The sequence below is a fragment of the Balaenoptera musculus genome, chromosome 1 (assembly GCF_009873245.2).
Source record: "Balaenoptera musculus isolate JJ_BM4_2016_0621 chromosome 1, mBalMus1.pri.v3, whole genome shotgun sequence".
NCBI classification, from domain to species: domain Eukaryota; kingdom Metazoa; phylum Chordata; class Mammalia; order Artiodactyla; family Balaenopteridae; genus Balaenoptera; species Balaenoptera musculus.
Window position 1 is genome coordinate 34943749 of NC_045785.1, and position 22337 is coordinate 34966085.

At 40.6% G+C, this 22337-nt stretch overlaps 1 protein-coding gene and 1 pseudogene across 6 annotated transcripts; one reads left to right on the forward strand and one right to left on the reverse strand.

Annotated features, from left to right (window-relative positions):
• Positions 1-798: 798 nt before the first annotated feature.
• LOC118902482 (small vasohibin binding protein) lies at positions 799-6807 on the reverse strand. Of its 6 annotated transcripts, none has more exons than XM_036866896.1 (3): positions 6759-6807; positions 5923-6072; positions 799-1228 (listed from the first exon to the last, which is right to left on the reverse strand). In XM_036866896.1, exons 2-3 carry the CDS (start codon positions 6034-6036, stop codon positions 1142-1144), a joined length of 201 nt encoding a protein of 66 aa, XP_036722791.1. In that variant the 5' UTR covers positions 6037-6072; positions 6759-6807; the 3' UTR covers positions 799-1141. The 6 variants fall into 6 exon arrangements, with proteins under 6 accessions (XP_036722791.1, XP_036722761.1, XP_036722801.1 ...); XM_036866866.1 differs by having other exon boundaries at positions 5923-6097; XM_036866906.1 differs by lacking the exon at positions 6759-6807 and adding an exon at positions 6535-6740.
• Positions 6808-21750: 14943 nt separating this feature from the next.
• On the forward strand, positions 21751-22337 carry LOC118902475 (annotated as a pseudogene).

Sequence of the window (22337 nt, forward strand, 5' to 3'; positions counted from 1 at the left end):
CCAAAACACAAAACTGAAAAATCCACATTCAACCCAAATTCAGTAGGATCCTATAGAACCTAATTACTACTTATGGGGATAATCTATGTAGAGGTAATCCTTGACTATAACTTAGGCTCTCAAAACACATTCTCCACAGGGATAGCAAGTTCCTTAACTCCGCAGTTTATTCCTAAAACGAGCACAGCAATGGGAACAGAATTCTCAGTGACTTCAGAGCGGCAGGGAGACAAAGGAGATGGGAATTGCCGGAGATATTCCCAGCACCACTAGGGAAAATACAGGTATTTCCAGTGTGGAGAGTAATGGAGGTGGCAGTGTTGGCTCTTGTGCCCTCGCTGAGCGATCTGCCTCATTTCCATATGTGTTCTGCTTCTAGGCCTGATAAAGTGAAAGATGAAAATGAAAAATGAAAAACCAAAAACTAAAATGAAAAACCAAAAGCGCCTCACTCCCCTCCCCCTGCTGGTGCAAGCTTGCCACTAGCTGTCCACATTCATAGGGTGACAGGAATCCTATCTTCAAGCCTCTATACCTGAGTTGTGGCTCATCTGGGAGCAGAGGCCACATATTTATACCCGTGTGGCTAAAAATGTAGGGTCTGTAGGGTCTGCAGAGCTTTGGGCCCAGGAAGAATGAAATCTGGAAGCAGCCATGTTCGCTCTCTCCTCTCCTCTCCGCTCTCCTCCTGAGGGAGAGAGGGTCCCCTCTGCTCACCTCAACTTTGCCTGCCTAGTACGTTCTTTTGGACTCCACCTTCTATGGCTAGGCACCCCGACGCTAAAGTATGAGCAAACAAACAGCTTATTAGTATTTTATTTGTAGTTTTGGAGATTTACAGTTTCACAAGAAACACTGATTTTTTTTCAAAAAATAGAAAAAGTTAAAAAAAAAGAAAAAAAAGAATCTATTGTCTTGGAAGAATAGAACAAGTCTCTTCAGCAAGCAATGGGCCAATTCAGATCGGAGGAACTAGTGAAGTAAGTTAGATATAGGAAGTTCCGATTTATCCAGTTTTAGGAATAACACAAATGTCTTCTGGTCCAGTTGTGTAAGGCTCCAAATGGGCCATCTCAGCTTAAGACTGGTAACACACGAACAAAGCCTGCAGGGTCCCATCAAGTGTGAAGGCAGGGGTAGCTCACTCTCCAGGAGGCTGCATCTGTTTACAGAACTCATCAAACTGCTGCTGCTCCAGTTCTGTCATGACTCTGTTGAGGGCATAGATCTGAACGGGAGAAAAGACGTGTTAGCAATGGAGGCAAATGCTCCGTGTATCTTCAGACACAGAGGCTGTGTCATCTGAAAATGCCAGAACTGCACTGGTAACGCAGGGGCAGGAGAGGTAGACAGTAACTCCACTGGGGAATCAGGTAAGAAGCAGTGAGGCAGGTGGCTGATCTGGCCTTTAAAGGATCCGTAGGATTTGAACAGGTAGAGACTGGGGAAAGGACATAGGTGATGGGGGAGTGGATATTATGATTAAATAAATATAATGGAAAAGTACAGCATTAGTTCTGGAAACTTCAAGTATGCTAATATGAAAGATATCATGGAATGGGGTTTGGGGAGCTGGAGAAAGCAAGAAAAGTATGTTAGGGCCTTATATGCCATGCCAAGGAATCTGGACTTTATCGGGCTGACTCTGGAGAGAGAAGTGTGCAGGGAAGCAACTTGATTATATCTGTGCTTTGAGAAAGAAAACTGGAGACCAAGTGAGGGATGGATGGAGTCGGGGAGGAGAGATTATAGGCATTAGGAGACACCTATTACAATGGTCCGGGAGGAGGTAGTAGGAACACGACCCAGGGCAGGCAGTGGGGTGGAAAGAAAACTGTGAGAGACATTCTAAGGTGAAAGGCAGGGTGTCTACCTTATTGCTCAACTTGCAGTAATCAATTAATCCACCAAGGAACCAGAAACAACATAACACTTCCACATTTGTATAGAAGAAAAAAAAGAAGGGCCGTGTTTGTGTGTAGGGGATAAAACTTGAGTAATCAGAAAGAAGGGAAAAAAACCTGAGACGTGAGACAAATAGAAAATACAAAATAAGAGCAGAAATTAATGAAAAAGCAACCAAATATACAATAGAGAGGATCACCAAAACTGCAAGATGGTTCCTTGAAAATACTAAAGAAAACCCTGCAAACCTCTGACAAGACAGGTCGAGATAAGAAGGGAGAAGGCACAAACATTATTAGAATTTAAAAGAAGCCATAATTACTGATATAATGGAGATTAAAACAAAACTTACGAACTTTGTGTCAATAAGTTTGAAAACTTAAATGATCAAAACTGACTAAACAGAAAGCTTGAATAATCCTACAATCTTTTTTTTTCCCAATTTAAAAAAATTTTGATAAGATTCTATAATCTTGGGACTTCCCTGGTGGCGTAGTGGTTAAGAATCCGCCTGCCAATGCAGGGGACACGGGTTCGAGCCCTGGTCAGGGAAGATCCCACATGCCACGGAGCAACTAAGCCTGTGCACCACAATTACTGAGCCTGTGCTCTAGAGCCCATGAGCCACAACTACTGAGCCCATGCGCCACAATTACTGAAGCCCGCACGCCTAGAGCCTGTGCTCTGAAACAAGAGAAGCCACCGCAATGAGAAGCCCGTGCACCGCAACAAAGAGTAGCCCCTGCTCGCCGCAACTAGGGAAAGCCTGCGCACGGCAACGAAGACCCAACGCAGTCAAAAATACATAAAAAAAAAAAAAAGATTCTATAATCCTTAAGTAAAACAGAATTCCACACAGTGATGAAAATAGTCTCAAACAACAACACAAATGATTCTCAAAAAGCATAATACTGATAGTTAAAATGGTCAAGTTTTATGTATGTTTTACCATAAAACAAACAAATAAATAATTAAATCTGCATGGTTAAAAAACAAAAAGGATGCTGAGTGAAGAGAAACAGTCACGGAATATGGTAACATACATAAAGTTCAGAAACATGCAAAACTAGACAATATATTGTTATGCTATAAAATATTATTTAGGGGTACGCACAGAAATAGTAAATTAATACAGAACAGCAAGGGAGTGATTAGCATGAAATTAAGGACCGAGGGTACTGCTAGTGGGAAGGCTGGGGACATGACCAGAGCGAGGCCTGAAGAGCTTCTAAGTTACTGGTCATGTTCTATTTCTGTAGTTGGGTGTTTGTTTTATTCATCTTCTTTAAGTGCACAAACACATTTTATATATATTATTTATATGTATTATATAATTAAGAATATATTAAGTACGAATATACTTAATATATTAAGTATTATAAGTATTAAGTATTATGTATTAAGAATATATTAAGTAATACATTAAGCAGAGAAAGAAGAGACTCAAAATGGGTCAAGGGTCCAAGCCAAGGAATGAGACTTTCAAGGAGAAGATCACCAACAGTGCCAAATGCTGCTTCAGCTGCCAAATGGGCCTCTGTTCCCATTCACCCCTCCCATCTCTTCTTCTCATCTCACTTTCTGGAATGTGGCATCTATACAGAACTGAAGGGAAACTGTGTCTCCGCCTCCCCACAAGGGCTCTTGTCACATTCCTATCTTAGGAAACTGCATTCCAGGCAACACAGACAAAACAGCAAGGCAACTGTGGGGCAAAGCAGGGAGCAGGGGAGAAAGTCGAAAGACCTGTTGAGATGGCAGTCCTGCCCCTCAATCCCTTACTACCTAGGAATTCTGGACATGACACTTCAGTTGAAATGAGGATAATACTTTCTACCTCACAAGGTCATGTATGTTGTATCCCCCTTCCTTATTGCAGGAAGGATTTACAAAGGTCAGAGTGGGAGCAACAATAATACACCCTGGTGTGAGGATTACATGCGGTGATGCATGTGCCTGGCACATCTGAGGAGCTCAAGAAGTGCCAGCTGCAACGACAGTGCAAGTCCAGGATGACATCTTGGCAAATCAGCACAATTCAACTTCAAGTCCGCACAATGAAAACACAGTGACTCCTGATAACAATCAATCGCTGCCATTTTTGAGTGCTTTCTCTGGGCCAGGCACTGTGCTACATGCTTTACATACAACATTTCTATTCCTTACAACAATCTTGTGTGATTGATGTTATCCTCATTTTACCAAAAAGGAACTGAAGAGCTGCGGTTCAGAGAGGTTAAGTATCTCGTCCAGGGTGACTTGGGAAGAACTGGAATTTATGGAGGAGTTGGGGTTTGAAGTCAGACAAGTAAGTGTAACCTGTGCAACCTCACCGGCAGGGCGTCAGTAAACACATGAACAATGTTCCCAACAACATTATCGCTGCAGTGTGCACAGAGGACAGTTTCCCAGGGCTGTTTTACAGCAGCCCTCCAACTTTCACCAAAGCGCTGAGCAGTAAAACCGTCTGGGGGCCTGCGTCCAGGTGAGGATGGGGAGGTGAAGGAAAGAGGGGCACAATCTGTTAGAACCCAGGTCCACAGCTCTCAGACAGTCTGCCGTAATCCAAAGGCAGATTTCAGTTTATGGATTAATTTCAAACACACTATTAAGTTTACTTATTATGTTTATGTCGGCCTCCCCCACTGAATGCACGCTCCACAAAGGCAGGGACTCCTCTGTTCCTACAACAGTGCCTGGCATGTAGTAGCAGTTCAATATTGTGAGCGAATGGATCAGATTAACGAAAATTTAAAGTCTGACACTATTAAGCATTGGAAAAGAAGTGAGGAATGAGAACTCTCTCACACTGCTAATGCAGGTGCAAACTTGTACAATCTCTCTAAAAACAATTTGGCAACGTCTAGTAAACTTGAAAATGTACCCAATAAATCTACTTCTAGTTATATATGCCCTTCAGGAATTCCAGCACAGGTGCCCAAGGAGACATCTAAAAATTTTTCACTACAGCATTGGTTGTAACAGCAAAAAAAAACCCCTATAAATTACTTAAACATCCGTTACCGGAGGACGGGGTAAATATACTAAAGTGGATTCATAAACTAGACTACTATTAGCAGTGATGAGGAATAAACTAGATTCTTACATTAACATGAATAGTTCTAAAAAACATAAACAAAATGCAAAATAAAACACGTGGAATTAGTTTAATGTAAGATTTTAAAACACAAAAGAACATTTTATATTGTTCAAAAATATCTACTAATATTTGAGTGTAAAAGTATAAAAAAAAATAGTGGTTGCCCATAGGGAGGGGAAAAGGAAATGGAGAAAGGGGACTTCAAATTTTTATGTAATTTTTATTTATTTAAAAAAGACTCCAGGCAAACATGACAAAATGTTAAACACTACCAATCTGGGGTGCTGAGTACCCAGGTGTTTGTTATAATATTCTGCTTTTCTGTATTTTAAAATTTCTAAAAAAAAAAAAGAAAAGAAACAAGCAAAAGCAAAAGAAATAGAAAGAGGGAAAAGACTGCAGTAAGCTTTTTCCTGATATTAAATGCTAAAATAAAATATTCATGTAAATAGGTTGATTTTTAAGTGCAGACTGAACAAAGGAACACAGTGTTGGGTGTAGAGTTTGGGCCTCTACTTCCCAATTAGGAGGAGCAACTCTCCAGGCCAAATCCAGGACATCTGTACTAGGGTGTCTGACACTTGCTCTCTCTCACTCCCTTACAGGACCCCTCCCTTACATGTCCCTTCTCTTTTTCCTTTCTTCCTTCCCTCAGGTCCTACCACGAAAGCTCTGCGCCAGGAGTCATCTGGAGACTATCTGGTACTGGTCGGGGTTCTGACACTTGGCATGTGACTCTGGGCTGCCACCTCACCATGTGAACCTCAGTGATCTCCTCTGGAAACCTGGGAGAACACCTGTTTTGGCTGGATTGGCTGGAGGCAGGTAGGGCTCCCCGTCACAGCTCTCCTCTCTCGTATCTCTCTATACCGGCATCTCCAGCAGACTACAGCTACACAGGCCCTCCTTACTCTCACCTCTGCTCTCTGTCTTTGCTTCAGCTCCTGCTGGGCTGATTTCTGCTTGGCCTTCTCAACTCTGCTGACGGCCTCTTTAACTTTGGATTTTTCTTTACGTGCAGGTGGATCCATGACTTGGCTTCTGTATACTTCTTAGTCAGCTCTGACCTGGATGGTACAGAAGAAGGCGGATCTAAAGACAAAAAAAGAACGAACGAACGAACTTCCATTCACTAATGCCCTACCTCAGCCCCTTCCTTTGGCAGGGGAGGCAGAGGGGCCCGGGGTAAAGGGCGCTGCATTGGAGGAGTAAGACCTGAGTCCCACTGCCACCACCTCGCTGGGTGTCTCTAGGCAAATCTCCCCACTCTGAGCTTTAGTTTTCTCCGTCTGCACAATGGGACAACAGTCCATCCCCTGGCCCCCTCCCACGAGCTGCCGTGTGAGCACCAAATGCGAAGAGCCCGGTGAACGGTTTCCTACACTGTAGCGCGCTGCATCCAGCGTGGGACTGCCAGAATTACGAGGACACCGCGGCCCAGAGGGACCGACCGGCCGCGGTCTCGAAGCGGGTTGGCGGGGAGCCCAAACCTCGCGCTGCCGCCAGCCTCCGGACCAGGGCTTTCCCACCTCTGCCCTCCCAGAAGGTTACGGCCCGCTCGGCCCGAGGGGCCCGCCCTCCGCCACCGCCCCGCCCGGGCCCAAGCCCGGCCCCAGGAGAGATCCCCTCCCGCCGCCGCCCACTCCCGCTGCAAAACGGCGGCTGGAGGCGCGGCGCTCGGGAGTCGTGGCATTCCCTCCCGGGCCTCGGGACTCGGACAAGGGCCCAAGGGGGAACCCCCGCCTTCCCCTACCTCCCAGCCTGCAGCACGAGCCTGCCGCGCCTCGGATTGGGCGGGGCCGGGAGGCGGTGGGCGGGCCGGCGCGGCGAGGCCCCGCCCACAGGAAGGGCCGCGCGTGCGCAGAGAGCGTGTCTGGACGCTCCGCATCGGTGCTGGAGCTGGGGCTGGGGCTGGGGCTGGGGCTGGGGCTGGGGCTGGGGCTGGGGCTGGGGCTGGGGCTGGGGCTGGGGGAGGAGGAGGGACAGGGGCGGGGACGGGTGGGTGGGTACCAGTAACAAAAGCTTTTCCCGGGAATACTTTCTGGGACAGACGCTAGGCTTTGAAAGGTGAGATCTGAAACCTGGGACTAGAATTGTAACTCTCTGAGCCTCAGTTTTCAATTCGGAAAGTAGGGATGATAATTGCCGCCTTCTTTTTTTTTTTTTTTAATATAATTAAGACAGTAAACATGGTCTATTTTTGCTTCTTTCCAGTAGAATACATTTGATCACTTTTTTTTTTTATACAGCAGGTTCTTATTAGTCATCAATTTTATACACATCAGTGTATACATGTCAATCTCAATCGCCCGATTGCCGCCTTCTTGATTCAGAAGCTTGTTAGAAAGATCAAGTGAGCTCCTGTTTGCCACAGTGCTTTGAAAAGGGAAATCGTGATGGAAGTATAAATAGCCAATATAAACAAAGAGAAATGTTCAAGTTCACTGATAATCGATAATTTTAAAATTACAATTTTATAACTATTTACAATAATTTTACAAATTGAAATAGCTGGCTATCATTTTTCATTTATTAGATTATCAAGGATTGGACAAAATGGTAGATAAGTACTTTGACGGCAGAAATCTTGTACAGTCTAATAATAACAATGACAATAATAACTACCTCTCTTCTGGACTTATATTACAGGCACTGTTCATAGAGCTTCACATTTATTAACTCATGTATTCCTCATAATAAGTACATATAATAATGTAAATATATAATAATATACTATTATTGTCCCCATTTTACAAATAAGGGAACAGAGGCACAGAGAGTTTGCGACTTGTCCAAGGTCACACAGCTAGTAAGTGCCCTAGCAAGTATTTCAGCTAGGATTTAGGATAGGACAATGGCCTATTCAAAAGAAAACGTGTTCAAGCCCACTCCTTTTGTTCCTCTAAGGATTGGGCAAGAATTGAAACAAAGGATGGATTCTAAGCAACAGCGAAAGTGTAGCCCAGATGGACACTTATATTTTCAGTCAAAGTGTAAATTGTCACAACCTTTTGGGAAGCCAGTTTAGCACTGCATTTCAAAAGCCTTGAAAATGAACACGACCCCACAAAAAGACAAATACTGCATTATTCCATTTCTATGAGATATCTAAAGTAGTCAAACTCTTAGTAGAATGGTGATTGCCAGGGGCTGGGGGGAGGGGAAAAGGGAATTGTTCAATGGATATAGAGTTTCAGTTTTGCAAGATGAAAAAGTCCTAGAGATCAGCTGCACAACAATATGCATATAGTTAATATCACTGTACTGCACACTTAAAAATAATTAAGATGGTAAACCTACCTAAGGAGGTAAAAGACCTGTACTGGAAAACTATAAGACACTGATGAAAGAAATAAGACACAAACCGTTGGAAAGATGTACCCTGTTGTTCATGGATTGGAAGAATTAATATTGTTAAAATGACCATTCTACCAAAGGCAATCCACAGATTCAGTGCAATCCCTATCACAATACTAAGGGCATTTTTCACAGAACTAGAACAAATAATTTTAATATCTGTATGGAAACAAAAAAGAGCCCAAATAGTTAAAACAACATTGAGAAAGGAGAACAGAGCTGGAGGAATCATGCTCCCTGACTTCAGACTATACTACAAAGCTGCAGTAATCAAAACAGTATGGTACTGGCACAAAAACAGACACATAGATCAATGGAAGAGTATACAGAGCCCAGAAATAAACCCATGCACTTATGGTCAATTAATCTACAACCAAGGAGGCAAGAATACACAATGGAAAAAAGACAGTGTCTTCAATAAGTGGTGCTGGGAAAACTGGACAGCTTCACGTAAAACAATGAAATTAGAATATTCTCCAATGCCATATACAAAAATAAACTCAAAATGGATTAAAGACCTAAATGTAAGACCACAAACAATAAAACTCCTGGAGGAAAACATAGGCATAACATCTTTGACATAAATTGTAGCAATATTTTTTTGGATCTGTCTCCTAAAGCAAAGGAAATAAAAGCAACAACAAACAAATGGAAAATAATTAAACTTAAAAGCTTTTGCATAGCAAAGGAAACCATCAACTGAATGGGAGAAAATATTTTCAAATGATATGTTCAATAAAGTGTTAATATCCAAAATATATAAACAGCTCATACACTCAATATCAAAAAACCAAACAACCCAGTCAAAAAAATGGGCAGAAGACCTGAATAGACATTTTTCCAAAGAAGACATACAGATGGCCAACAGGCACATGAAAAGATGCTCAACATCATTAATCATCAGAGAAATGCAAATTAAAACCACAATGAGATATCATCTCACACCTGTCAGAATGGCTATCATCAAAAAGACACAAATAAAAAATGTTGGTGAGGATGTGGAGAAAAGGGAACCCTTGTACACTGTTGGTGGAAATGTAAATTGGTGCAGCCACTGTGGAAAACAGTATGGAGTTTTCTCAAAAAACTGAAAATAGAACTACCATATGACCCAGCAATTCCACTCCTGGGTATATATCCAAAGAAAACGAAAACTCTAATTCGAAAAGATACATGCACCCCAATGTTCATAGTGTCATTACTTACAATTGCCAAGACATGGAAGCAACCTAAGTGTCCATCAACAAATGAATGGTTAAACAAGATGTGTTATTTATATATACAATGAAATATTACTCAGCCATAAAAAGGAATGAAATTTTGCCATTTGCAGCAATATGGATGGACTTGGAGGGTATTATATTAAGTGAAATAAGTCAGACAGAGAAAGACAAATACTGTATAATATCACTTATATGTGGAATCTAACAAATAAAACAAACTAATGTAGTGACTATAACAAAAAAGGAACAGACTCACAAAATAGAGAACAAACTAGTGGTAACCAGTGGGGAGGGGCGAGATAGGGGTAAGGGATTAATAGGTACAAACTATAAATAAGCTACAAGGATGTATTGTACAACACAGGGACTACAGTCAGTATTTTGTAGTAACTATAAATGGAATATAACCTTTATAAATTGTGAATCACTATATTTTACACCTATAACATGTAATATTGTACATCAATTATATTTCCATTAAAAATTTTTTTTAAAGCTTAAGATGGTAAATTTTATGTTATGTGGGGTTTTTTTTAACCACATTGAAAAAAAAATAAGCACAGCTTTGACTCAGCAACTACACTTTTAAGTTATCCTAACTAAATAATCAGAGATGGTGCTATTCCTAAGAGTAAAAAACCAAAACAACGAAAATATTTATAAATGGGGTCAATTAAATAAATTATAGGATAGCTATAATAGGATTCTATGCAGTCATTAAAATGGCATAGAAGAATTTTTTATGTAATAAAATGTTTTTATTTTAATAAATGAAAAAGTTACAAAGAGGCATATACAACATAGTCACAATATTTGTTTTATTGTTTCAGAAAAGATTATTATATACACATGAAAAAGAGACTGGATGGAAACACACCAAATTGCAAATTGAAATTAAGAATGGAGATTATTTTTATCTTCTTTGTGCTTTTCTATATTTTCCAAAATTTCTACAATGAACATTTAAACTTTAGCAAGATTTATACTTTCTTTTACATTTTTGTTACATTGTACACTTTATAAAGTTCATATAAGCTCTGTATTAGATTACAGCTGGAGACAGGGCAAGGACTTTGGAAGGCTTTACAAAGCCAACAGAAACAGACAGGATATAGGGTATTAAGTAGTGGAAAAGCCAAACTGGAAGATTGGAAAAAGAGTGGAGCCACTGATAAAAGTGAAGGTATGATGAGTTGGCTTGGGAAAGGATGAGGAAGAGGATAAGTCAGAGGTGTGTGAGTGTGTGTGTGTGTGTATGTGTGTGTGAGAGAGAGAGAAAGAGGGAGAGAGAGACAAAGAGAGACAGAGACAGAGAGACAGAGACAGAGAGAGCTAGTTTACACTTTCAGGTGGCAATAGCAAGAAGAGTTGTCCAATAAGTATAGGGCTGCAGAAAATCACAGGTGTGTAGATACTGGTTTGGGATTCTTCATCAGGAAGGTGAAGGCTGGAGCCAGGAGGAAGTGAAAGTCCCCTCTCTGTTCTTCCTCCATGAGTTTATGATCTCTCTTTCTCTCTCTCTCGACTATCAACAGACTCTTGGCCAGTCTACAAAATTCCCTGTTTGATTGAGTCAGTGTTTACATGAATATAACTATTCCTAAGAGTAAAAAAGAATATTTTTACAGTGTATACTGTACTAAGATTACATTCACTTTATTAAACAACTCTAAACAACTCTACAACTCTTTTTTTCCTGGAGTCAAAAATTGCCTATTTTTTTCATTTGTGTAATTATCTATGCATCTACTGTTAATTATTCCATAAACTCTCCATCAGGACTATAAAACGTCTTTCTATCTGGTCACATGAATCCAATACTTTTCAACTTTTTTTTTTCCCTTAGAGACATTCTTCCTTAGGCCTATCCTCCTCTCGCTCCAACCTGTCGTCTTGGCTTTGCTATCCAACTGTTGTCCTGAGACTTCCCATAACCACATTCTGGGGACTTGCATCTCCTCTCCTGTGCCAAATCCCCTGTCTCCTGGATATTCCTATTTGTGGCTTATTCTCTCATTTTGGAGGAGCTCATTCCCCAGTAATTTCTCCAGAATAAGTTCATGGGAGGTACATTTTTGAAACCCTGCTTGTCTAAAGATGGCTTTATTTTGCTCTCACACTTGATTGACAGTTTGGCGGGGTACAGAGTTCCAGGTTGGAAATCATTTTCCCTCAGAATTTTAAAGGCATTGATCCACTGTTATCTAGCTTCTCATGTGGCTAGACTCTTGAGAAGTCTGATTTATTCTGATTTCCGTTACTTCTTATGTAATTTTTGTTTGTTCACTTGTTTCTGGAAGCTTTTAGGACATATATTTTTCCTTTATCCTTGATGTTTCGAACCTTCATCATGATAAGTAATAATAATGTAAGGCTATTTCATTCATTGCTCTAGGTACTCAGGGGTCCCTTTCAATCAGGAAACATACAGTCTTCAATTCTGGGAAATTTTCTCTCTGTTAGATTCCCTTGTTTTTTTCATCATTTTCCTCTCATTTTCCATCCCTTGGTTTTGTTTATTCTAACTTTATAAGAGATTTTTTAGTAGTTACATTTTTATGTATGCATGTATGTATTTATTTACTTGGCTGTGCCGGGTCTTAGTTGCGGCATGCGGGATCTTTTAGTTGTGGCATGCAAGCTCTTAGTTGTGGTGTGCGGGATCTAGTTCCCTGACCAGGGATCGAACCCAGGCCCCCTGCACTGTGAGTGTGGAGTCTTAACCACTGGACCACCAGGGAAGTCTGTATGAGAGATTTTTCTGAAATTTATCCTGTAGTTTTTCTGTTGAATTTGTTCATTTCTGTCATAAAATTTTAATTTCCAAGTGTTTTTCCTGGTTCCCTGACTTTCCTTTTGGTAGCCTCTTGCTTTTGCGTTGTGGATTCAGGATCTTCTCTTATTTCATGTTTCTGAGGATATCAGTTGTAGTTTTCTGCCATTTTCTTCCACTTCCTAGATTGTCTCTTGTTGTTTATTTTGGTCTCTAGCTTTCAAGTTAGAGACTTTCCTCAGATAATAATACTAGCTACAATTTATTGGGTGTAAAGCACAGTTCTAAGTATTTTACATGTTTTAACTAATTTAATCCTTACACCCAATGAGTGAGTTACCATTCTTATCCTCAATTTACCAAAAAGGTAGAAACTACTGTGTATAAAATAAATAAGCTACAGGATATATTGTACAGCACAGGGAATAGAGCCTATACTTAATAATAACCATAAATGGAATATAACCTTTAAAAAAAGTGGTTTATTTATTGTTCTGGTGTATGAGACTATGATAAAATTATAAAAAGTCAATTTTCCTGAAAAAATCAAGAAAAGTGTAAAAAAAATTTACTAGTAAGGAGAATTCCTTGCTAGTCCAGTGGTTAGGGCTCTGAGTTTCCATTGCAGGGGGCATGGGTTCCACACCTGGTCGGGGAACTAAGATCCCGCATGACACATGGCGCAGCCAGAAAAAAAATTTACTAGTAAGGAAACTGGGACACAGACAGGTTAAGGCTCTCATTCAGGTCACACAGCTCAGAAGTGGACCTGAATCTAAACAAACCTGTAGCTTTCCAGTTTCAGAAATCTGAGGGATAGAGAAATAAATTAAATGTTACCGCAAGACCGCAACTGGCCAAATCCAGAATGCAGGACATTGTACAAGACAATTTACCAACAATCAAGGGTGTAAGGAAAACTTTTTTTAAAAAATAATTAATTAATTAATGTAATTCATTTTTGGCTGCGTGGGGTCTTTGTTGCTGCACGTGGGCTTTCTCTGGTTGTGGCAAGCAGGGGGTACTCTTTGCTGCAGTGCATGGGCTTCTCATTGCGTGCCTTCTTTTGTTGTGAAGCATGGGCTCTAGGTGTGCGGGCACACGGACTCAGTAGTTGTGGCTCGAGGGACCTGGAGCGCAGGCTCAGTAGTTGTGGTGCACGGGCTTAGTTGCTCTGCGGCATGTGGGATCTTCCCAGACCAGGGATCGAACCCATGTCCCCTGCATTGGCAGGCGGATTCTTAACCACTGCGCCACCAGGGAAGTCCCTGGTTATCCTTTTTAAATATAGCAGCTTGTACATGTCAATTCCAAATTCCCTAACTATCCCTTATCTCTACCCTTCCCCCTGTGGTAACCATAAGTTCATTCTCTAAGTCTGTGAGTCCATTTCTGTTTTGTAAATACGTTCATTTGTATAATTTTTTTTTAGATTCTGCATATAAGCGATATCATACGATATTTCTCTTTCTCTGTCTGACTTACTTCACTCAGTATGACAATCCATGTTGTCTAGTGTGTCCATCCATGTTGCCACAAATAGCATTATTTCATTCTTTTTTTATTGCTGAGTAATATTCCATTGTATATATATATATATACCACATCTTCTTTATCCATTCATCTGCTGGTGGACATTTACGTTGCTTCCATGTCTTGGCTATTGTAAATAGTGCTGCTATGAACACTGAAGTGCATGTATCTTTTCAAATTATAATTTTCTCTGGATATATGCCCAGGAGGGGGATTGCTGGATCATATGGCAACTCTATTTTTAGTTTTTTAAGCACCCTCCATACAACTTTCCATAGTGGCTGCACCAACTTACATTCCCCCAACAGTGTAGGAGGCATCCCTGGAAAAGGAGCATTTCAATCACCTCAGATAATTGTGGATATTTTTTTTTGATGCAAGAAGAAACTTGACAAGTGGTAGTTGCTTAAAGGTTAATGCAGCATGGAATCTAAAACCATACCAGTGAACTTTTCCTTTCTTTCCCTGCCCATCTTTATTGAGATATAATTGACATATAACATTGTGTAAGTTTGAGGTATACAATCCATTGATTTGATACACTTATAGATTGCAAACTGATAACCATAATAAAGGTAGCTACCACCACCAGCACGTCACATAATTACCAATTCTTTTTTGTGCTGAGAACATTTAAGATCTACTCTTTTAGCAACTTTCAAATATATAATACACCAATGAACTTTTTATACTCTGTTCCAGTAAAATCCACCAGATTGTCTTGCATATTGGTGGCTCTTTTACTTATGCATAGTTGTCAAGACATGTATTAGTCATTTAGAATTTATTGGTTCACTGTGCAGATATTTCAAATGTTGACACATTTCATTGTATAACATAAAAAACTCGCATTCACTAATGTCACTACCAATTTCATCAGAAAAATCTTCCTTTACTGGGAAACTATCAAGCTCACAGTAGCAGATAAAACTACTAATTTCCAACCAAAATATCAAGTCACTTTGGCAACAAATACTGTCAGTTGTTTTCCTTCAAGCGACAGGTGCCCTTTGTTCATTTTAGAGAAAACACCTGCCAAATACCCAAGTCTGAATAACAATAGTTTGTCTGTTGGTTATACTTTCAGATAAGAATGAAGTTCATGGGGACTTCCCTGGTGGCGCAGTGGATAAGACTCCGCGATGCCAATGCCGGGTTTCAATCCCTAGTCAGGGAACTAGATCCCACATGCATGTTGCAAATAAGAGTTCGCATGCCACAACTAAGGAGCTCGCCTGCTGCAACTAAGACCTGGCGCAACCAAATAAATTAAAAAAAAGAAAAAGAATGTTCATAGCAGCACTGTTTGTAAAAGCAAAAGCCCAGAAACAACCCTCACTTTTATCAATGAGGGAATGGACAAATTTTTGGTATATTCATACAATGATCTACCTCACAGTGGTGGATGAACGTCCCAGAGTTCTATCAATCAATACGGATAGATTTCAGTGTCTTAATTTGTACTCCACACAAAGCAGGGTGTGAGACAAATTCTTCAGTGCAAGAGTTTATTTAGGAGGTGATCCCAGGAATCAGAAATAGCGAGTGAGAAGAAAATGACGAAAGGGACTTCCCTGGTGGCACAGTGGTTAAAAATCCGCCTGCCAATGCAGGGGACACAGGTTCGAGCCCTGGTCTGGGAAGATCCCACGTGCCGCGGAGCAACTAAGCCAGTGCGCCACAACTACTGAGCCCACATGCCACAACTACTGAAGCCCGTGCGCCTAGAGCCCATGCTCTGCAACAAGAGAAGCCACAGCAATGAGAAGCCCATGAACGGCAACGAAGAGTAGCCCCTGCTCGCCGCAACTAGAGAAAGCCTGCGCACAGCAATGAAGACCCAAGGCAGTCTAACATAAATAAATAAAATAAATAAATAAATAAATTTATTAAAAAAAAAGAAGAAAAGGAAGACAAACCAATAAGATGTGCATTATTGAGCTACTGATGACAGTGGGCCACTGAGCTCATTCCCACTGAGAACTCCCTGAGGAATTGTGTGGAATACAGAATTGTCAGAATTGTCCCTCTGAAGATGTGGGGACTGGACCATTTTCCACTTACTTCCACCCCCCCACCCCCTGCCCCAAGCCCCATTGATCGATCCCCTGGGGCAATAACTTTCCTGAACTCCTGGGTTACACACAGGCTGAACAGCCTTCTCAAGCTTTGTAAAGAGCCCCGGTCAGATAAGCAAAGAGCTGCTGTGGTCTGTGAGGTGGCATGCTAGCAGCTTGCCTTCAAGTCTCAGCTACCCCGAAATTGAGTGGGCTGAGGGGCCATGGTGTGAGCTACCACAGGTGTCAGCTAGACTCAGAAACTAATGTTGAGTGAAAAAAGGAAATCACAGGGAATTATGTACAACGTGCTCCATCTTTATAAAGTTCAAAAATACATAAAAGTATATAACGCATGGTTAAGGAAACAATTATGGATATTATGCATATGAAATTATGGATATTCTGAAAGCAAGATAGGCGGGAAAGGGTTTATCACATATTGGGGGACAGTCAGCAAGTTTGCTTATCAGAAAGCACATGTCAGGGTGCAGTTGGAGATAAAGGCAGTGCGTTAAAGAAGGTGGCTAATTGGTGGGTGTCTTTGAAACCAATCTTCAGTTTTACTCTGATTTGGAAAGTAAAGAGGAGCAAGCTTTTAGGAAAGGGTGTGATAGGATCAAAATGTATCAAAAGCAATCACTCTGCAGTTGGCTTGGACGGGAGAAGGAGCTGAGGCGCCAAAGTCCCTTACCCCGGCAGCACGGGGAGGCTTCCCTGCTTTTAGGGAGCTTCCTCTTTGCTCTGTTCCTTTATCGGGGCAGACAGGCAGGGCGTGGCTTGTTGGTGTATACGAACAGCTGGAAGGGAGTCTGCGGGGCAGATGGAGCCCCTGGCTGAGGGCTTCAGGCATTAGAATAAAAGATGAACTTTTCCCAGGCCCGCCTCCGGAGTCCTTCCTGATGTTCCTGCCTGATGCCTCATCTCCCTGATCGGGCAGAGGGATGTTCCCAGCTTGGAGACTCCAGCTCAGCCGGTGAGGGACAAAGGGCCCCTAATTCCAAAGGTGGTGAGTCCTCCTCCCTCTCTCATCTCTTCGTTCTTTTTAGTCCTTTGATTTTCTCAGGATCCTCAGGTTTGTTGGAGAAACTATCCCCTTTCTTCATACTCACAAGAACATTTCAGAGGATGAAATGGAGCGACAGGAAACGAGGAGCACGAAAGGGGACAAGTGACAAGGGGACTGGATAGGTTTTGTCAAAAGACTCTCCTTTAGATATTATCGTCATCATTAAGTAGGACAGCTGTCACTTATTTAGCCCTTACTCTTAGCCAGGTCCTGGCCGTGTGCTTTCAGACAGAACAGCTGTAGATTTGCTGGGTCTTCTTAAGGTGCTTGGAGTTATCAAAGGAACTTCCATTGCATGTTTTTTTTTTTAGAAAGAAACACTTTTTTTTTAAATTAATTAATTTTTGGCTGCATTGGGTCTTCGTTGCTGTGTGCGGGCTTCCTCTAGTTGAGATGAGCGGGGGCTTCTCTTGTGGCAGAACATGGGCTCTAGGTGTGTGGGCTTCAGTAGTTGTGGCACGTGGGCTCAGTAGTTGCGGTGCACAGGCTTAGTTGCTCCGCGGCATGTGGGATCTTCCCGGACCAGGGATCGAACCTGTGTCCCCTGCATTGGCAGGTGGATTCTTTTCTTTTTTTTTTTCTGCTTTTTAAAAATAATTTTTAATTTTATTTATTTTTTTATACAGCAGGTTCTTATTAGTTACCCATTTTATACATATTAGTGTATACATGTCAATCCCAATCTCCCCCCACCACCACCACTTTCCCCCCTTGGTGTCTATACGTTTGTTCTCTACATCTGTGTCTCTTTTCCTGCCAGGCAGGTGGATTCTTAACCACTGCGCCACTAGGGAAGTCCTCACTGCATGTTTTTTTCTGCTTTAGAAGTTTTTGAAATTAAACTGTTTCAAACTTAAATGTAAATGACTTCCTGTGGGGAAAAATATTTCCAACATATGTAGTAGAAAAAAAAATTGTTACTATATGAAGAATTTTACAAAACATTAAAGAGACAAATGCCCAAGTAGAAAAATGGACAAAGTATAGACAGGTAATTGACAAAGTCCAAATGACAAAGGAATAATCAAAGAAATACAAATTAAGATGAAACACAATTAATTATTTTTAGAGAGATATTGTTACTCATTAAAATAACGAAGATGTAAAAATAAAACCCTCAGTTTTGTTACTCATTAAAATGACAAAGGGACTTCCCTGGTGGCACAGTAGTTAAGAATCCGCCTGCCAATGCAGGGGACATGGGATCAAGCCCTGGTCTGGGAAGATACCACATGCTGTGGAGCAACTAAGCCCGTGCACCACAGCTACTGAGCCTGCACTCTAGAGCCCGCGAGCCACAACTACTGAAGCCCGCGTGCCTAGAGCCCATGCTCCATGACAAGAGAAGCCAGTACAATGAGAAGCCCGTGCACCGTAACAAGGAGTAGCCCCCACTTGCCGCAACTAGAGAAAGCCCGTGTGCAGCAATGAAGACCCAATGCAGCCATAAATAAATAAATAAACAAACAAACAAATAAATAAATAAAATGACAAAGATGTTAAAAAAAAAAAAGCCCAGTGGTGGCAAGGTTGTGGAGAAACAAACAATTTCATACACTTTGGTAAATGGATATGACCTCTCTGGAGGGCGATTTGGCAATGCAAATTAAAAGTCTCACCATTTTAAAGATGGGAAACTCAAGGCCTAAGAGTTTAAGTGACTTCCTTAAAGTTACAAAGTCACACAATTAGGAACCAAGCCAAGTCTAGAACTAAGCCTTATAACTTGGCCCTCAATCTACTATCAATTGTAGTGATAAAGCTTATAATAGCAATGCATTGGGAAAAAACCTGAATATTCTACAATATGGAATTATTTTAAAAATTCTTGCATATTCGTGATGGAACACTGAAATCATTAAAAGAATATTTGATGGCATGGGAAAACTACATAATATAGTTCTTGGTGAAAATGTTGGGTATTAAAACAATATATACAGTATAGTCCTACTTTTAAAAAAAGTTATATACATACACAGAAAAAATATTTGAAGAACCATATTGTCTTCAGGTGGAGGAATTACAGGTGATTTCAAACATTTTTGTCCTTTTTTTCTTGTAATTTCCAGATTTTCTATAATAGCTAGGATTAAAAAAGCAATAAATTTTATTTGATAAAAATTGTAAAACAACTGAAATGCCATAGGGCTATGCTGGAGGTGACTTGGAGCTGGCTGACCGTGGGTGCCTGTCAGGGCCGGGAGCGTCCATCCCAGAGGGCAACGAGAGGGGCCCCAGAGCCTGAGGGAATTTGAGGCCGAAGACTAGGGCACTTCAGATGGCCAAAAGGCACATGAAAATATGCTCAACATCACTAATTATTAGAGAAATGCAAATCAAAACTACAATGAAGTATCAGCTCACACCGGTCAGAATGGCCATCATCAAAAAATCTACAAACAATAAATGCTGGAGAGGGTGTGGAGAAAAGGGAATCCTCCTGCACTGTTGGTGGGAATGTAAATTGGTGCAGCCACTATGGAAAACAGTATGGAGGTTCCTTAAGAAACTAAAAATAGAACTACCATATGACACAGCAATCCCACTACTGGGCATATATCTGGAGAAAACCCTAATTCAAAAAGACACATGCATCCCAATGTTCGTTGCAGCACTATTTCCAATAGCCAAGACATGGAAGCAACCTAAACATCCATCGACACAGGAATGGATAAAGAAGATGTGGTACGTATATACAATGGAATATTACTCAGCCATAAAAAGAACAAAATAATGCCATTTGCAGCAACATGGATGGACCTAGAGATTATCATACTAAGTAAGTCAGACAGAGAAGACAAATATCATATGATATCACTTACATGCAGAATCTAAAAAGTGATACAAATGAACTTATTTACAAAAGAGAAATAGACTCACAGACACAGAAAACAAACTTATGGTCACCAAAGGGGATAGACAGGGAGGTGGGGAGAGATAAATTAGGAGTTTGAGATTAACATATACACACTACTGTATATAAAATAGATAACTAATAAGGGCCTACTGTATAGCACAGGGAACTCTACTCAATACTCTGTAATGGCCTATATGGGAAAATAATCTAAAAAAGAGTGGATATATGCATGTGTATAACTGATTCATTTTGCTGTACACCTGAAACTAACACAACATTGTAAATCAACTATACTCCAATAAAAATTTTTAAAAAAAGACTAGGGGAGATAGTGAGAAGAGAGGGCTTTTAGTTCCTTGAAGTAGGATGGATACAAGAAAAAATCAAAATCTTATATATAGCAACAAAAAAATATATATTTATATATAAAAATTTGGGGACCTAGTGTCCTACAGGTGACTTACAGCAAAGGTGGCATCTAGACAGCTGATGATGGAAAACTCTCACTCACCATCTGTTCACCCTTTTATTTTTTCAGTCTTTTTCTTCTACCCTGTTTCCCCTCTACCATCTTTTAGTTTCCTCTCCTGTTCTTTGGTTTCTTCTCCCCACCCGGCTTGGAAACTTCCATTGAATACCATGGTTCTCCTTCACTGTTGCTCTGCCCATGGAAGGCACTCTCAGAAATAGAATCTGACTAATCCTCCTCTGAACGCAGTAATTTTGTAATCTGAAGCATCAAGTTTCCAAATTAGGTTATTTCTAGTGGAGAACTGAAAGTTAGACAAACACTCTTGAAATGTTATTTTTCCTTTTCATGAAGCAGAATTATAGCATATTGTAGCTGGAAAGGAATTTAAAGCTTCAACTTGTCAAAATTCTTTAATTAAATAAATTTCATTTTTGCTAAATTTAGTTTCATGTTGCACATTTGTTCATCAATATATTACACTTTATCAATAAGTTAGGAAATAGAGGTGAGAAAAAATTGCCCATATTTCCAACCACCTTAATTATTAACAACTATTCATATTTTATAGGACTTACTTTTAGTTCCTTTCCTACACACTCTTTAATGTAGTTATAATCATTGTAAATGTATTATTTTGTATTTTGCTTTTAACACATCATTAGTTTTCATTGGAAACATAGGTCTGATGAACCATAATTTAGTCATTTCCTTATCGATGTACCTATAGATGGTCCAGTTTCTCACTATTATACAAATACTACTGACATCATGTAAACTTCTGTATTTCAGAGTCTTTCCTTAGAGTAGATTTCCAGACTATTTCTCACTGGATCAAAAGGCAAATACATTTCCTTACTTCTTGTTATTTCCCAATTTACAATGAACTCAGCAAATGTAAATGAATCTCTCAATTTAAAGATGGAAAATCAGGACCTAAGAGTTTAAGTGACTTGCTCCAAGTTACAAAGTCACACAGATAGTAGAGACCAAGCCAAGACTAGAACCAAGCCATCTGACTCCAGTCCTCAATTCACTAGGGATATAACCCTTTCTTTACCTTTTGGTTTTATTTAGCCTTAGATTTTTGGGAATGTTGCCACTAGCTTACTCTCTGCTCTTCTCGGATGAGATTATGAGGAAGGAAATTCACACCTTTAATAAAAAAGCTAAGATCTCATATCACATTAGTCACACTCTACCCAACAACAGCAAAATACACATGAAACATTTACCAAAATAGACCATATGCTAGCACACAAAGCAAGTCAATAAATTTAAAAGGATTCAAGTCATACAAAGTATGTTTTCTGGCCACAACAGCATTAAATTAGAAATCAATAACAGAGGCCTGTCTTCTTCCTGACTGGTCCTGGTGGTTTCTGTCTGAGAACTGCTGATAGCAATATGTTTTCAGGAAATGCCAAAATTGGGCACCTTGCCCCCCAGTTCAAAGCAACATCTATTATGCCAGATGGTCAGTTAAAAGATATCAGCTTATCTGACTACAAAGGAAAATGTGTTGTGTTATTCTTTTACCCTCTTGATTTCACCTTTGTGTGCCCCATAAAGATGATAGGGCAGATGGATTTAAGAAACTCAACTGCCAAGTGATGGGTGCTTCTGTGGATTTTCACTTCTGTTATCTGGCATGGATCAACACGCCCAAGAAACAAGGAGGACTGGGACCCATGAACATTGCCTTGATATCAGACCCCAAGCGCAACATTGCTCAGAACTATGGGGTATTAAAGGCTGACAAAGGCATCTCATTCGGGGGCCTTTTTACTATTGATGATAAAGGTATCCTTTGACAGATCACCATAAATGACCTTCCTGTCTGCCACTCTGTGGATGAGACACTGAGACTAGTTCAGGCCTTCCAGTTAACTGACAAACATGGGGAAGTGTGCCCAGCTGGCTGGAAGCCTGGCTGTGATACCGTTAAGCCTGATGTCCAGAAGAGCAAAGACTATTTCTCTAAGCAGAAGTGA